At 46.0% G+C, this 17,720-nt stretch overlaps 1 protein-coding gene across 6 annotated transcripts in view; it reads right to left on the bottom strand.

The window, feature by feature from the left end:
• The window catches only part of LOC125172450 (BEN domain-containing protein 5), a 1,495,630-nt gene that overhangs the window by 198,318 nt on the left and 1,279,592 nt on the right, over positions 1-17,720 (bottom strand). For 2 of the 6 annotated variants that reach the window (XM_047870550.1, XM_047870554.1), the window contains 2 exons: positions 16,499-16,712; positions 8,163-8,699 (listed from right to left, as the gene is read on the bottom strand). The exons of 3 other annotated variants lie outside the window; for them this stretch is intronic. In XM_047870550.1, the coding sequence (XP_047726506.1) occupies positions 8,542-8,699; positions 16,499-16,712 (372 nt within the window). In that variant the 3' untranslated portion in view covers positions 8,163-8,541. Of the gene's footprint in view, positions 1-8,162; positions 8,700-9,278; positions 9,874-11,143; positions 12,543-12,690; positions 12,833-16,498; positions 16,713-17,720 lie in introns of those variants that run through there. One more of the 6 variants, XR_007154728.1, reaches the window with a different exon arrangement.

Here is a 17,720-nt window from a genome sequence, read left to right as displayed (position 1 = left end):
TAAACGTTGAAAAAAGAAATTAAAAAAAAAAAAAAAAAGAACTGGATGGAAGTGTAATTTGTGAGCCTCACACCAGACCCGCTGAATGGCAAACTCTGGGGTGGGACCTGTGATCCGGGTGTCAGCAAGGCCTGTAGCTAATTCTAAAGCAGGCTGAAGTGTTAGAACCACCGGTAGAGAGGAAGAACATAGGATCTTGCCTCAGGAGACTTGGGTTTAAGTTCCATCCATTAACTATGTAACTCAGGAAATTCAAATTACCCTTCTTTATAGCCTGTTTCCTTACCTTCAACATAAAGACACATCAGAAAACTGCTATGAGGAATCACAAGCAGTAATATCTGTGAGTCTTTTATATTACTAATCAATGTGATAATAATAAAGCCACTCATTCATTTGCTCAATCATTCATCCAACAAGCATTTATTGAATGCTTAGTCTGCTGGATCCAGGCCACACCTATGCTGTCATTTCGGTTGGGCTCAGACGCAGGCAGGCCAATAGTCTATAGATTATCCTTGGTGAGATAAAACCAGTTCTCTAAGTTTTGCTACGCAAAGGGTATGGGCTGTGCTGTGGGGGTGAGGACAAGTGCATGCCCCGCAGGGGGTCTGAGGTGCTACACCAGCAAAAGGATGTAGATTTAGCCAGGACCTATTCCAGGCCAGGCTCCTGCTCACACACTTGCACTTGGGATTTCGCTGAATCCTCAGAGCAAACCCTCAGAGGCAGTGTTACTGGTGCTGTACCATGGGGGCAAAAAGAGGCCAAGAAAGAGACATGGTTTGAGAAAGCCTCAGAGATACTTGGCATCACCACATCCGATGACAGGAGAGGTCGTGAAAGGCCCCTTGGCTCCCACGTGCATTCCAGGTGCCAGCAGCTGAGCACCTCTCCCGGGGCCAGCTTTTCTGCTGGGAGCCTGCTAGTGTGCTTCTTTGTTTTGTCCCTCCAACAATACCACAAAGTCAGAACCCCTGTCCTTGTTTTTCTGACAAGGAGACAGAAGATCTGGAAACTGTGTGATTCACGTAGCAGGAGATGGAGCCTGGATTCAAACCTAGGATAGCCTGGCTCAGCGCCCACTCTCCTCCCCACCCCACATCTGTCCACGGCAAGGGACCCCTGGCTTCCCAGAGGGACCTGAGGGAGGGTATCGGCAAGAACAGATCTTCACCACTACCTCCTTCAAGTGCCCATTTTTTTGAAGTCTCCTGCTTCATTTTCTTCATGAACATGCTTCTTCTATGCTCTAATCCTTCTTGTTGCTACACAGAGTGTCTTCAAGTACCAGTTAAAATGAATTCTTCCTTCCTCCTTCCCCCCACTCCCTTCCTCTCATCGGGGAGTAAAGCTGAGGCTCCAGGCAGACAGGACATAATCTCCCTCACTTTCTGCTCCTGAGACACCTCCAGCTCCCATGGCAAGGGTCCTGCAGGGCTGTCCGCCCCATGCTGACAACCTTCTCCCCCCCACCACAGTCTTCCTGACTCTGCACTGCTTTTTCTTTTCCTCAGGGCATTCATCACCTTCTTCTGTAATTTTCTTATTTATTATGTTTACTATTTACCTTCCTCCTCTTCCCATTCCCCCCCACTCCCCGAGCCAGAGTTTAGGCCATTTGTGCTTTTCTTCATAGATGTGTCTCAGGCATTTAGACCAGTGACGGACACGTACTAGGTACTCAATAAATGATTGTTGAGTGACTGAATGAATTCCATAATTACTGATGGGGAATTTCTGGATACTAGAAATTTGGTGAGGCTAGGACACTGAATCTCTCTCCCCTTTAGCTAATGAAACAGTGAATGCCCATATCCTCAGGTGTCGGATCAGATGGGGGTTTGGAGCTATGCTTGGTGTGTGACTCCCTGCCTGGGCCCAACGAGAAGTGCCTCTCAGAGTGCTGGGCACAGGTCAGACATTCAGCGCATGTAAAACGAACAGAGGGAGGGATGGATTAGCACACAAATGGCCAATAGACAGTCACTGTCATCCTCTAGGTGGAAGCTCAAAGGCCCCATCTCAGTCTTCCATGATTGCACTAGAAGGAGGAGTTCTAGCTACTAGAATAACCCAGCTTAGAGAAGGCTAATTGGGGAGGAGAAGAGGGTCTTTAGTGGAGGACCACATGGCTCTTTCCTTTTCACAGAACTAAACATTGTTATTGATAATTTGGCTAGGATACAAAAGATATATTTATATACTATAAACCTGGGAGAAAGGGCCTATCATAGAATCAAATTCCATAAGGATCTCAAACACCCAAATGCATGCACAGACAATTCACCTAGAAAGGCGTTGAAAAAGTACATCTTTATAGAGAATGAGTTAACCATGCTTCTTTAAAAATTCCAAAAACACACGGATGTCTATCCTGCTTGAGACATGGCTGAACCTTTTGGAAAGCAATATAAAAACACATGGAAAGGACTATAAAATGTCCTTGCCCTTTAACCCAGTTAGCTCAGTCCTGGGAATTTAAGAAACAAACAACCATAAACGATCATGGCAGTATTATCTCTAACAGCAAGACACTAGAGACAACAAAATGCACATAAGAGATAAGAAGGTAATCAGGACCCCGTACTGGAAAGGGCATTAAAATGGTAACTATGCACATCGGGCCACAGAGGGGGAAATGTTTGCCACATGGTGTTGGATGCACAAGGCAGGATCATGGGAAGCTGGCCAGCCATGGGGACAAAGAGATGTTGCCCATGGACAGACAGGAGGGGCTCCCAGGAGCCACGCACAGTTGGGCTTGGTTCTCGAGATTATGGTTGGATTTTCTTTCTTGGCTTTGGCTTTCCTCAAATTCTGTTTTGTATTTTAAACACAAATGGAAAAGAAGATCTCAACCAGCTGGAATGTTGGGCTGAAACCAATAAGATGAAATAGAAGAGGGATAAATGCAAAGTCCTGTATTTCATTTAAGAACTATATTTAAGAACACACACTTGAATGGGTGGTGGTGGTGGTGATAAAGAGCCGCTAAAAGGAAAAAGGGAAAGAAGAAGGGAAAAAAAGAAGCACTTTACTGAATCCCTGAACTAGGAAGGCACGGACTGTAGGCCTGCTGTGGCGGGAGGCCAGTATGATCACCGTAACAAGTGCATAATGGACAAGATGGCTGGGGCTGGGGGACATCATGCACTTGACCAATATCTTCTACTCCAATCAATAGGGAAATCAGGAGCTGAATTTTGTGTGAGTTTCTCTGGCTTCAAGACCTATGTTCCTCTTACAACGCAGTGAACTAAAGGGACAAGTATTGTGTTAGTCAAAAAGAGAACACAGAGGAAAGTTTGGTGACCATTAACTCAACATGGGATAATTCCATCATGGAAGATGCTAATTCAGGGTCAGGACACATTCATAGAGATATGCTGTCATAAGAGGTGATAACCTGCTCTAGTTAGTGCCACCCAGACCCTTCCTAAAGTACCCTGTCCAGTCTTGAACCCTACCTTTTAGGGACACAACCATAAAAGAGCAACTGGGATGGTCAGGGGTCTTAGGATTAGGGAACTGATATTGAATGCCTAGCTGCTTTACTCACATTATCTTACATAGCCCTTGATATAGGTAGGGATTATGTTCCCATTTTAAAAATGAGAAAACTGAAGTTAAGAGAGGTTATAAACTTGTTCAAGGTCAGATAGTAGTAAGTGATGGTCAGGATTCAAATACAGGGCTGTCAAGTCCAGAAGCCCCACTCTGTCCCGTGTAGCCTCCCTCATGTGACAAACGGTAAAATAGAATTTGAACTACTTATTAGTTGGTGAAGAGACAGGATTGGTACCTTCAATTCCACAAAGGGCTATGAGGAGAAGCGTTGTGTGTGATTTCAGAGGAGAGAATTTGAATGACCTTAGAAATCTCAGGGAAGTAGATTTTTAGCTCAACAGAAGAACATCTCAGTGACAGTAATAATTGGGTAGGAAGCCAACTCCCCCATGCCTGGAGGTATTCAAGCACGGCCTAGAGAGGCATTTGCTTGCAGTGGGCAGGAGATCTGGGAGGAGGACCTCGAAGTTCACTTTTGACCTGGAGGTTTCTTGAGCCTATGAAGGTGCTTGGCACAAACTGATCAATCTCTTCAAAAGAAGTGATGAAAATAACTGTTGATATGTCTATTTGCAGATACAAAAAATTATACGCCCAAGGTACACATATTTGTCCACAGAAGACTAAACACAGAAAATGAAATGGATTCTGCTGGAAATGCTTACAGGTTAAGCTTTTATTTTCTGAAACCAAGAAAGCAAACTCTGGGAAGATGTACAATCTCAGAAATAATCAAAGGAAATATGAGGTACTAGTTTTCACCTAGTAAGTTGGCAAAATAATTTAAAACACGGTCACACACTCATTATATGTATCAAGAATGATAAAAAAAAAATGGCATTCTTTTTGACCCAGGTAAAATGACCTTAAGAAAATGATAGAAAATATAAAGGGAAAAAACCGTGCACATGAAAATCTTCCCCTGAGTTTTATTTATAAACAACCTAAAAACTTAAGGAAGAGCAATGGGCCCCTGGGTGGTGGGCCTGAGGCTGGGGCTTTTCTGGGAGGAGAGCTGGGAGGTGGGGAGGGGGCCTAGCTGGTACACACAGGAAAAGGCCATGAGCATGGAGCGCTGTGGGATAAGCACAAGCTGTCTGGAGGGCCAAAGGCAGGTATAAAAGACAAAGTCGCCGTGTAAGAGGTCAGAGCAGGTTGGAGACTGGACTGAGGCACACTGGGGGGAGGACTTGAAAGGGTGTGGGGAGAGAAGAGGAGAAGAATGTCAGCTCTAACCTTGGTGGCCCTTTATCCTCTCTGGCCTGGCGCTTTAATTACGTTCAGTACTTCTAGCAACACCACAATGGGATGTTATTTCCTCCATTTTGCAAATGAAGAAGCTGGTGTTCAACAAGATGACTGCATAACTCACATCAAGTGAGGTAGTAAGTGCTAGAGTTGGGAACTGAACTCGAATGCATTGACCTCTAGACTTAGGCTCTCGCTCCTGTCCTCGATGGACCAATTTGTGTAGTGGGGCCTCTCAGGGGCTGGCAGCCCTCCTCCTTAGCCCCACAGCCCAGCAGATGGCTTACTCGACTATAGCTTGATGTCTATCTGCTTGGTGATGTTGGAATTGATGGTTAAGTTTCCTGGAGCAACAGGGAAACACGATCCAATGGAAAGGGAAGGATGCAAACCTGATCATATGGTATGATCGCAGTGTGTACAATACATTCTCTCAGCCTTGAGAGACTACAAGAGATCTATCACAATGCTTACAGGAGCGTAATTTTGGAATGTTTCCCTATTTTTCCAAAAATTTCTATGAAGTGTTTTTTATTTCTTTACAATTACAAAAGAATGTCATAATTTAGAAATGCATGCAAGAAATCCTTGGGCACTTAATGATCACTAAGTCCATTCCTCGGGTAGAAGATAAAAACAAACCACATCTTTCAGTTTCATCTGGTAACAGAGAACTTGTTGCCAGGGTTTCTGAATACAGTGCCCAAACCTCATCAATTCAGACTCTGCCAGTTGAGTCCTGACTGTCTTGTCCTACACGACTCACTGGCCTGTCACAAGAATCAAAAGAAAGAACCTAAGTGTAAAAGTGAGGGGATACTTACTGGTGCCTGAACTGAAAGTCACCTTCTGCCTCATGTCCAACTAACCAGCACTTGGCAACCATGAAAGAGGGACTCTAGACAAGCTTTTAGGGCAGGTCCTCAGTTATTTAATACTCTCAGTTGCAAATATCCTCAGGCACCTTAAAAGGAACATGTCTTTTTACTTTGGAAACACTCTTGTTCCTTGGTTAAATCAAGTCTTCTAACGACTTCTAGTAGACTAGTATTATTCAAGAGTGACACTTATGTTCAAATACACGTCCCCAGCCCCATCCCAAACTTACTGATTTGAGCTCACTAAGCCACGACCCACAAGTCTATATTTTAAACACCTCAGCAAATTCTTAATATTGAACATATTTGGGAAACTCTCCACTATACAAAATGAATTTGAGTTTTGTGTATGCGTTTAATGTAATAAAACTATGCATCCTTTTAAACAGTACTATAGCTCCTTCACATGGCTTGAATTAATGAGACTGGTTACTTTCCATTGATTACTTAGGTTGGGTCTCTCTAAATATACCCTCAAATTACATGCTTAGAGTCTCAGCCCAGACCATTACATCCCACTCATCTTACAAGGAAGAGGTAAAAGGGTAGATTTTGTACAGATCCGGATTCTGATCCAGCTCCACTGCTGACAAATCTGAGACCTTGGCCAACATGTTATTTAATCTTTTCTGAGCCCATTTCTTCATTTGTATGGGTACGGGTATTATGGTCTTGCCCTTGCATGACAGTAACAGGGCATTGAGTACTCAAGAGGGGCTCAAAACCATTTCAGTCTAACTCGAGTATGCACCTCTCCAGATTCCCCAGCAGAATTGGCTTTTATGTCCTTCCTTGTCACATCCCACTTCTGATTCTATTCTGCCTTATAAGCTAAAAGTAACTAACATCTTTGTAGCTCTTTGAGATTTCCAGAGCCCTTTATCCAGATGTTACCTAGCATCCTCTCCACAACTAACCTGAGTTAGGGATCATGATCTTCATTTTAAAAGAAATGAGCCCCAGAGAGGTCAAATGACCTTGACAGAAGTGGCAAAGTCAGGACTTGAACTCAGATCCCAGAATCTTTCACACCTTGTTCAGTCCGTAATGTGTGCATTGTACATTACATAAAGCACTCACATCTCTCATAGCGTTTTTAAATATATATTTCCATGACTATTTCCCCCACCAAATTAAAAGCACTTATAAAGCAGGTACGACATTCTAATGGTCTTTGAAGGTAAATGCAGTTTTCAGGTGTGTCTTCACCATGGTTAGGGAGAAAAGGGGATGAGCTCAAGAATAATGCATACTTCTTCCGAGTCCCTCATGCATCCTGCACTACTCATGCCCAAGCTGCCTCATGCTTTGAAATGAACCCATCTTAATAACATGAATTTATTGAACACTACTAAGTGTAACGAACTTTGCTCATGAAATGAGTTAAACTATGTCAGTTAGAAAAGTCCTGTTGTTGTTATTATTTAGTTATCCATATAGCCCATGAGGCAGACGTTATTTTCCTCATTACACCGATAAGGAACCTGAGAAGTTAAGTGATCAATCCAAGATCACACTGCTAGTTTGTGGAAAGTTGGGGAAATACCATAAAAGGAAACTCACATGTACACATCCTATTAGCAAGCATACAATATTTCACATGACAAAGGGTTATTTTATTTACTAAAACAAAATCCCTCAAAGAGGCAGCCACTTCCCCTACTTATCCCAGTGACCCTGACCTTTGGCTTAGAGACCACCAGAGAAACCAGGGGCTGAAGTTTTCCAACCAATGCCTAAAAGCCAATGACCAGAAATGAAGAAAATAACAATCGCCAACATTTATTGAACACTTCATATATAGATATATAATTCTTATAGCAAGTCTGTAAGGTAGATATAATCTCCTTTTTATGGAACAGCAAATGGAAACTCAAGAGGTTAGGTTAAACCCAAAGCAAGCAGGGGAGCCAGGAGTGGAACCCAGGTGCTCAGCCCCAAACCCTTGCCATTTCCAATATACCATGCTGACTTCACAGGCATTACAGAAAGTGCAAATCAACAGGAAGATCGAATGTGGTTTGCCAGATTGTGCATCAGGCACCTTAGAGAATCAGTTACTGAATGAGATAAAAATTATGTAACTTGAAAGATCATTTTAGATATAAAAGGATAAACGAACTGACGCGAGGTGACACTGCCCCCTGCTTCCTGAAGGTAACGCTGGGCCACATCTCACATTACCGCCCCCTAACACCCTTTTACAGAGACTGATTCAATTTATCAAGGAAGTTGGATCTCAGATCATCTTGAGTGAGAAAGGCGTCTGTCTGGTCCTAAGATCTGTCCTTTGAAGTGAGAGGAAGTAATTTGCTTCCGAGACAGCCCTTCAGATCTGCAGACAGCAACCCCTCCCCTTATGAATTTTCTTGCTTTCGTCCTGAGTGTTCCACCTCTCAAAGGACACTGGTCACCTCCACTGTCCACTTACTATACTTAAATAAATGAGGATAATGATTGTCTACATCAAAGAATTAATGAAGCTTTATTATAGAACAAAATAGAGGAAAAGAGATAGAAGTCCTTGAATGGTAAAAATATTAGTTCAAATTCTCAGTCAGGTGATAGGCAACTCAGAGACACTTTATCCCCTTCCAAAAAAGACAGTGCTTTCCCCATCCCCAGAATGACACTGGTGCCAAGTTGCTGCCTGAGTCTCAGCAAATCCATTTGACTTCTTTGGAATGGGAAGTCCAAGTTCAGGGCAAGCCGACGACCCTGGAAACCTGCTGGCTCCCTGCCCACATGCCACCACGCACGGTGGGGTCTCAACTGGACAGCACCATTGCCCGCAAATCACAAGCCACGCAAGAAAAACGATAAGGCTTTATGAAAAATCCAAAGTTTATTGCAAATTGTATTTTGCTTCCCTTCGTTCTTCATTTTTACAGGATTTATTGATATCCATGATTTTTTCACAGATGTACTTGTTGACTTTGGAGAGTCTCTGTGCAATTTCAGTTTCATCCACAGTTTCTTGTGCTATTCTGTCGTACAAACACTCTAGACAGGGGAAAGGAACAAGATGGCCAAGGATTAATGGTGAATTTAAGTACAATCTTGTAAGGGGGCACAAAGAAAATGTACCTCCTGACATACTTCCCAAATACCAATTCACGTATCTGGCACTGCTGTACGTTTAAATTTTCAATACAAATGTACTTAGAAAAAAGTAGATATATGCTGTAAGTTTACACTTTAGAAATGATACAATATCCATATGCCCACTACCCAGTTTCATAAACATTATTGGTCCTTCTGATGCCTCTGGATGCCCCTCCCCAATCCCATCGTTTCCTCACCCTCCCCAGATGTAAGCACTCTCCTGGATTTTTTCTTTCTTTTCTTTTTGTGTTATCACAAATGTACACATTCTTATATAATGTATTGTTTACTCTTCCTGTTTTTTTTTAAATAATTTTTTTAATGTTTATTTATTATTGAGAGACAGAGAGAGACAGAGCATGAGCATGGGAGGGGCAGAGACAGGAGGAGACACAGAATCTGAAGCAGGCTCCAGGCTCTAAGCTGTCAGCACAGAGTCTGACACGGGGCTTGAACTCAGAAACCACGAGATCATGACCTGAGCCGAAGTCAGACACTATACCAACTGAGCCACCCAGGCGCTCCTACGCTTCCCTGTTTTTAACTTTTTTACAGGTATATCCGTATCTTATATATCTTTCTTTTTCTCACTCAACATTACATAAATTTCGTGATTTACCCAAGTTGAAGTGTGTGGCTACAGGTCAATCATTTTCACTGATGAGCAGTGTTCTCTGGAGTGGACTGTTCCACAATTTGCTGATTTTACTGTCAACGGATACTCGGATTGTTTCCAGTGTTTTGCAATTACAAACACCCTGGTGCGTGTCTCATGGGGTACACATGCAGGAAATTCTCCAGTGAGGGCCAAGCTGTGGCACTGCTCATCGCTAGGGTGTGTGCATACTCAACTTTACTAGGTGATGTCTAGTAAATTGTTTTCCAAAGCGGTTGTGCTGCCTGGAACTCCTGACAGTAGTGTATGCCAGTACTGGTTGCCTCATATCTTCAAAAGCACTTGACATTGCCCGGTTATTAAGGTTTTGACAGCCCGGTGGGTGTGAAGTGGTATCTCAACGTGGTGATTACTAACGAGGCTGAGGTCGGCCGCTCTTAGTGAGTCTGACGTTTGCTGTGATGAAGCAAAGAGTGAGCCCCAGACAAGGCCTGACAGGAGCCTGACTTCTGCCCACTTTCTAGCCTGGGCACCTGAGGCAAATCATTGCCCTAGATTCCTCACCTGCTTACCAAGAACAACAAACCACAGGTTATCTTTAAGGCTGCCATGAAGCATGCGAGATAAACATTTTGCAAGCCTTCTTCGAACCGTAGAGAACATTACACCTGTATGGAGTTGTTACAATTATTTTATGTACATACACCTGTCCACTCCTGGGGCCTACCACAGTGCTTGCAGAGGGGCAAGGTTCAGTAAATATATGTTAAGTGAACAAATGAATAGTTTTCCAGAGAAACTCCAGAGGTCATAAAAATTCTGGACATAAGGGGACTACGCATGGAGAACGTACCAGTGGAGTATATAATCATGGGCAAGAATTTTAACTTCTTTGAACCTGTGCTTCCTCACCTATAAAACAGGAATGGAGACCTACTCTTAAGGAGTTGCTATGGAGGGTAAACTACATCTTGTCTACCAGGCCAGCCCAGAGCAGGTAATCCTGCTGGAGGTGCAGAATGTCAGCACTCGATGGGACCGTGGGGACTAACACGTGCTGACCCCTCCTCTGGCATGTGGGAAAGCGGAGGCCTGGAGAAAGTACGGACAGAGCCCACTGTGCCTTCCCCAACGCTGAGCTCTTCCTGGGTGTGCAGCCAGCCCGCCTCCGGGTGCCATCCACACTGCAGGTGCATGTGCTATGGGCATCCCGGGTCCCGGGCACCCTCCCCTCCCCACTGAGAACAGGTTTGCACAGAGAAGCCTTTAAAAGCTTTTGGTTGACCTCCACTACTCCCTGACTACTCCCAAGCCACTTATCTCCACTTCATCTTGTCTTGGCCTTTCCACAGGGACTGAGACAAGAAGGTAGGAGGCCCGGTCTCTCTCCAGTCCTGCCTTCTGCTAAGTTTACCTGCAATTCTCTCCTGCTCCAGGCTATCCCACAAATCAGTGTCTTTGACAATCTGTTTCCCGATTACCCTGGCTCCATCCTTCAGCTGCCTAAATCCTATTCATCCTTCCAGATTCAGCATCCCTGGGGCCTACCAGATCAAACTGGGAGACCCCACTCTGCTGATTGCCTCTGCACCCCCACACTTGCCTGGCTCTCTGTCTCAAAGCACTGATCATGGTCTAATAAAACTGTGACCAGTGCCTCCTCTACAGATGGGAACGCTTGGACAGTCTGTCTCCAGCCCTGAGCCGGGAGGAAGCAGATACTCACGGTGACTTTGCTGGAACCTGAACCAAGTGAGGGAGACAACTTGTGCTGAGAACTGTTTCGAAGTTCAGGAGTTCGAATCTGGCTCTTGCCCTAGTTGCTGTGCAACCTCTAAGTGGGAATCAGTCTGGGTCTCAGTTTTACCATCTGTAAAAGTAGGATGGCAAACCACATGATCCAAGGAGATTCTTCCAGTGCTAAGTCTTTAGCTGTCTGGAAGGTAGTAGGGTGGTAAAGAGGCTGAGGAGAGAGAAGGGGAGAGAAGGAGAGTGGGTGTGATGGCCCTTGGAGCACTGGCAGGGGTCACAGAAGAGGCAGGAAGAGAAAGGGGCAAATGCAGGAGTGTTTTCCAAGAGGGCTCCCCAGCATCCCAAGCGTTCCTGTGTCTCGGGGGCAAGAGCGCTGAGCAGCCCCTGAGGTTGATTAAAGGCTTTGTTAGACTCTAGGTATTAATCACCTGCACTTGCCGGGAATGTCTCCCTCTGCGAGGGAGCATTTGAGATTATTGCTTAATTAACAAGGTTTATAACAGCGCTAATGTGTCCTATTAAAAAAGTTATAAAAATTACCCAGAACTCAATGCTATGGCTCATTTAGGAAACTCAGACATTCTGCAAAAGGTCATTTGACCTTAATAAGGTTTAACTGTCATTCTGGAGCTTGTCATTAAAGAGAGACTCTCCTACGGCCCTCCTGCTCTGCTTTCTGCATTTGCAAGCGGTATCAGTGCTCACCATCCTGCTGCCATCCGGTCGGGAAGGACTTTAAAATCCTCAAAGACATGAGAAAATCCCTAATGAGCAAGGGCTGTCATTTTTGTACAGCAAATGTGACTAAGTGTGGTAAAAGTGGAAATAAACACACACAATCTCAAGCCACAGATCTCCTGCTTGGAAGGACCAGTCCAGGGCAGTCTGGAGGAGCTCATATAATTGGGGTAAAAATGGTGAGTGTATGGTGGGGTAGGAGACGGACTTCCAACCTGCCTGCTTGTAGTAGAGAAAAAACCAACACTGTACTTAGGTATGACAAGAAACCTCTGGGATGAGGAAGTCAGACTCACTCTGCCGGGCTCCGACCTAACCAGTTGTACGGCCTTGGGCAAGTCACTTTCCTTCTCATTCGCCTGCATGGCAAGCATTTCTGGGCTCTCAGAGTTGCTATAGGAGGCCCCTGGGGGGCAAAGATACAGCAAAAAGAGACCAGAGGTGACCACAAGGGGCTCTGGGACATATGACAGAAGTGTCCACTCACCCTAAGAAGTCAGGGAAGGCTTCCTAGAGGAAGGTTCTCCTAAGCAGATCCGGGTGGTTAGAGCAGCTAGCCAGACAAAGCAGCCCAGGTGCAGGGTGGGTAGTTATGACATGTGGTCCGGGCCCCAGGAATGGCCCTTACAAATTCCCTAACGTGAGAGGGAACAAGGCTTGTTCAGGGAGTACAGTAGTTCATTAGGGCAAGAACTCTAGGGGAATACTGCTGAAAAATAAAGCTGGAGCAATGGCCAGGAGCCAGGCTATAAAAGTGCTTTTGTGACATGTTAAGAAGCTTACCTTTTAATAATGGGCACCATGGGCTGGCTGTGACGGGGTGGTGGTGACAGGATCATGTTTGGTTTCTTAAGGATCACTCTGGTTACGTAATGGAGAGAGAAGTCTGGAAGCTGCTGGAGTATTGTAGGGGGGAAATGATGGCCTATGAAAGGTGCATGGAGCAGGGAGAGAAGTGGGTGGTTTAAGACATATTTGGGGGCAGAAGAGACAAAACGAGGCATGTTCAGGAGTCGAGCATGGGCATCTTGGGGTACCTGCTGGTGGTGCCCTTCAACAAGACAGGGAATCCAGAAGGGGCAGAAGGCTGTGCAGAGAGGAAAAAGGAGAGAGTGGTGAGGGGCACAGTTGTGCCAGTGTCATGGGGGAACCTGTGAGCTGTGAGGAGACGGCCAGTGGGCACCTGAATGTATGGTTTGGGAACGCAGAAATGTGGACTGAGCCAAGGATAGATTTGGGAACATCATTCACTGATTTAGCAAATGTTTACTGAGCACTCACTACCTGCTAGCCCTGAACAAAATACTCATAAAGCTTATATTCTAGTGGGCTTGCGGGGGGTGGGGGGGTGGGGAGGCAATTCCCAAGTAAACAAACAAGAAATGCTATGCAGATACTTTATGTAGGGTGATGCTGAGGTGACAGAGAAAAATGGAAAGGCTATGCAGATGGGGCCGCTGGGAAAGGCCTCTCTGGATGGCCAGAAGGAGGCGGGATTGCAGGGCAGACTGAAGACACTGCTGACAGTGGGAATAGGAAGGTGGTAGGAGGTCCCTGTGATTAGAGCATGGTGGAAAATGGGAATTGAGGTGTCAGCAGAGGGCAGAGGGGTCCCCAGAGGCCAGATTGCCAGGCGTGAGCCAGGACAAGGAGTGTGGGTTTCAGCCTGGGCCCTGGGAACAGTGGGAAGTGAGATCAGCTGAGGAAAGCTTTGTGGAGAGAGAGGACACTCTGGGGACAGAGGACAGGGCAGCAGAAGTGGAGCCCACAAGGGGGATGTGAAGCCAGGGAGGCAGGAGGAAGTCGAACATGTGTTACTGAGGAAGTCCTCAGTAAAGGAGGAATGAGTGGTCCCATCAGACCGTCTGGGGAGGAGGTGAAAAGTGTGCCCCAGATCTGGTAAGGCAGAAGTCCATGGGAAACTTGGCAAGAACAGACTAGTAGGGGGCTAGACTAGGGGGCTAGGTCCCCTCCGACAGACAGCAGGGGCATCACAAGTGAGCACAGGCAGTGAGTGTAGACAGACAACTCCTTAAGAGAGCTGGATGTGAAAAGGAAAAGGGAGACATGGAGCAACCAGGTGGTTGAAGTGGCCTCCAGGGAGTGTTTTGTTTGTTTTCATAAGAAACAAGTGGTCAAAGTCTATTTAAATGACGCTGGGAAGGAAGTGGGAGGGCAGGAGCATAATTGGAGGAACAAGGTACTTAGGAAGGCAGGTGGGCTGGGATCCACATAGAGAGAATGGATGGCCCCAAATAAGAGAAGGAAACTCTTCTTCTAGGACATGGGGCAGAAGAACAGACGGTATAGTTAGGTCTGTAGTTAAGCCTGCAGTTTGAAGCTGTGGGAGTTCCTTTTCTTTTCTCTGTGAAGGAAGAGAAAAGGCCATCTTCTGGGAAAGAGAGGTGTGGACTATCATGTTTGGCAAAGCAGAGGAAGTTTAAAAAAGGCTTGGAAAATAGGGGAGTAGATCCGTGAGGGAAACCTGGGGGACTTGGCAGGGAGGCTGAAGACCTAATGGCCCAATGCCACACAGCTGAGAGGTTTTCTAGATTGTTCTGTAGCACTGGGGACCCGGTTAGCTGCACAGGACATCATCCGAGTAGGGTTTAAGGAACATTCAAAATGTCTCTTTTGGCCACTGGGTAGCCAGGACAAAGACCACAATCCTGGCTTTATTGCTGGAGACACCAAACATGGGCTTGGTTGGTACTGGCATTGCACTAGGCTTGGGGAAACAAAAGTGAATATAGTATAGGAACCAGGGTTAGCTCCAAGTTAAACCAAAGCAGAGCTGGGGCTCAACCCCAGGCTTTTGATACTGGGTTCCTACTGCTACTTGCCATCACCCTGCACCGTGAGTGGATGGGAGAGAGCCTGCAAGCTGAGAAGTACTGGGCATTAGTGAACTTCAACGGTGTGATCATCACAAGGTCACATCGGCTCGATGGAGGCAGCTCGCTTGTCAAGAAAGATTGCTAATTTCTTGTCATACTTAGAACATAACTATTTCCAAGCTATGATCCTAGGCAGCCCTTTCAGTTGTCTTAAGAGGTTAAGTTTTCAGCTGAGGAAACTAAGACACAGGGGGGAACTGATTTATAAGAAATCACAACGAGGCTCAGTCCAGGGATCAGCTTGCCAGTCTCAGTGTTTCATTTGTTCACACTTCATTTATTGAGCTCCTACTGTGTGCCATTCCCTGTGGTAGGCAATGAGGATGTGGAGATGAATCAGATAAGGTCAGACCAGTGCCTGAGGCAGACACACAGCAGATGATTTTAGACCACGACAAGACGATGGGGCCAGTCAGGCACTGGAAGGCACCTGGGACCTGCTGAGTCACATTCCAACAAGTATAGTGGAATCAGAGGTTGGGCACCTATTTGGTGGGGCAGGGCCACATCCCCAGGAAGGGCTCTTCCTCAGGGAGACCTCCCAAATGGGGATCCATTATTTCAGAAAGCAAGCAGACTAAAGGTTACCTCCAACTGTCTAAAAATAAGTGGCTGTTTAAGTGAATTAGTCATGAGTCGGCCAGGCAAGGAAGGCAGCTCTGCTCCAGCAGAACAAGGCCCACACTAGAGCCAGGGTGGTATGGGTTTGAACTCTGTAGCTCTAACCTGGCTGATCACTTAATCTCGCTGAGTCCTGCCACCTTGACCTCCAAAGCGTACCCTAAATCTGGCTTTTTTTTCCACTCCCACTGCTATAACCTTAGTCCACGGCACCATCATCTCCATCCAAGACTACTGCACGAGTGTCCTAACTGAGCTCCCATTTGGTCACTCCACAATCTGTCCTTCTCCTATGGATAGAATAGATCCAAGCTGCTTAATGTGGCTTTTTTGGCCCTTGAGAACAGCTCTCACCCACCTCGCTGACCTCGCTCTCCCCTCACTCATGGCTCCGTGGCTGTCTGGAGCTGCCTCATCCCTGGAGTGTGCTGGCCTTTGTGCCTCTTTACTCTGCCTGTTTTGCCGCCCCTGAGACCTCCACAGGGCTGCCTCCTCCACCCCTAGTTCCCAGCCTCCTCAAGCAGGCCTGCTCCAACACACCTAACACAGCCCTCTCTGTCCTGTCGTAACATGTAATGATGCTTCATTACCTTCCTTCATCAGTACCTGAAATTATCTGACATGTATGTTGTCTGTCGCAGAACCTGGCGTGGGGCCTGCTCAAAACGTACATGTTGATGGAATCTACTTTCTTTACTGAAACATGGCAGCTGGACACTTAGAGACCAGTAGTCAGGAGCACGGCTTCTGAGGCCCATGCAGTGACCCCCTTCCCAAGGAATCCTTCCTTGATTTTCTAGCTAGGGGGTCTCCTCCCCTCCTGAGATCTTTCTCAGCATGTCATCTACCCTTCTCTCATGCTAGCAACTTGAACTGTGCTTGTGTCCACGGCTCATCTTCCGTTAAACATGAGCTCCTCTGGGACAAGGTCCATACCTGCTCTTGTGTTCTGTGCCTGGCCTGGGAACTGGCATGGAGAGGCTTCAGTGTCTGCTGAACTAAACTGTGTCTAGTACATTCCACAGAGTACAGGACAGCATCTCAGCCATTGCGTTTGTACTGCAGTGACCTACCTCTGACAATGCTTAGTTTGTGAGGCGAGAGGGGTGGCTTAGGGACTGCATCTTTCTTTTTTTTTGTGGCAACTCCTGTGACGCTTCTGTTCTTCAGAACATCTGTTCCCCAAATCATGACTGCCAAGTTCTTTGTGTACTTGGAATCTCCTTGGGTTACTTGTAGCTGGTGCCATTTCTCCTCATCAACCCAAATCCCGCTTCCCAGATGGACCTGAAAGAGATAAGAACACAAGCACCTGTGTAGTCGGACAGGCTGGCAGTTGGAAACTTTTCTTTTCCTTTAAAAGACACTGCTGCACACCCATAAGAGGCTCATTCCATAAACATCATGTTAACTTTCTTTAAGGGAAATAATAATCATTTACCGAATCCCTATAATGCACCAGGCCTTATTCGAGTGCATTATACCCACTCTCTCAAATCTTCGTGGCAACCCTGGAAGGAAGGTGTTGGGATACTATTTTCATTTCCGATGGAAAAACCGGGTTGAGAAAGGTGAAACCAGTTGCCAAAAGTCACTCAACTATTATGTTACAGGGTTGGGATTCTAAACATACTCATGTTATAACAGGGCCACTTGGAGCCCGAGCAAATCTCAGAACGTGTACGTTTCACTTCCTTCTCTGTTACACTTTAGAAAGACTTCTCTCCCTTTGCCGTGAACATGCTGGGGCACAAATCCCAGCATCGTGGTTCCCAACAGTGGCACACGCGGGGGTCGTCTAGAGCTGTAAAAATCGCTGATGCCTGGGCCCCATTCCCAGGGATTCTGAATTATTACTCTGGGTGGGACCTGGGTACAGGGGTAGGTGAAAGTTCCCTAAGTAATTCCAATGTACAGCTGAGTTTGAAAACCACTGCCAGCTGGAGCCGGGAGGACAGCCACCAGACTCCACCATTAACTGGAGTGTGTTTGTGCAAGTCCTTTCCTACCTCTAGCTTCAGTTTCCCATGAACTAAACTGGGAGAGTGGGATTTCATCTCTAAGTTCCTTCTGGCTCAGAACACCTATGATTTTGATAAATTAAATACAACCACAGTGTCCTCAGTCTGATTCTGTTCTGATGGAACAGAACACGGCCTAGCGCTCCCTGGAAGGGAAGGTCTCAGAAGGTTTCAGGGCAGAGTCGGTAAATGTAAGACGACTCAGAACAATCTAGCAATAAGCTATAGGCTTTCAAATTTTTTCTCTTTTCTGGCTCTTTTAACAACTCAAAAA

Source organism: Prionailurus viverrinus, chromosome C1 (genome assembly GCF_022837055.1).
Source record: "Prionailurus viverrinus isolate Anna chromosome C1, UM_Priviv_1.0, whole genome shotgun sequence".
In the NCBI taxonomy this organism is placed as follows: Eukaryota; Metazoa; Chordata; class Mammalia; order Carnivora; family Felidae; genus Prionailurus; species Prionailurus viverrinus.
The sequence above is the reverse complement of the archived record's forward strand: the minus strand, read 5'-3'. Positions and strand labels throughout refer to the sequence as shown.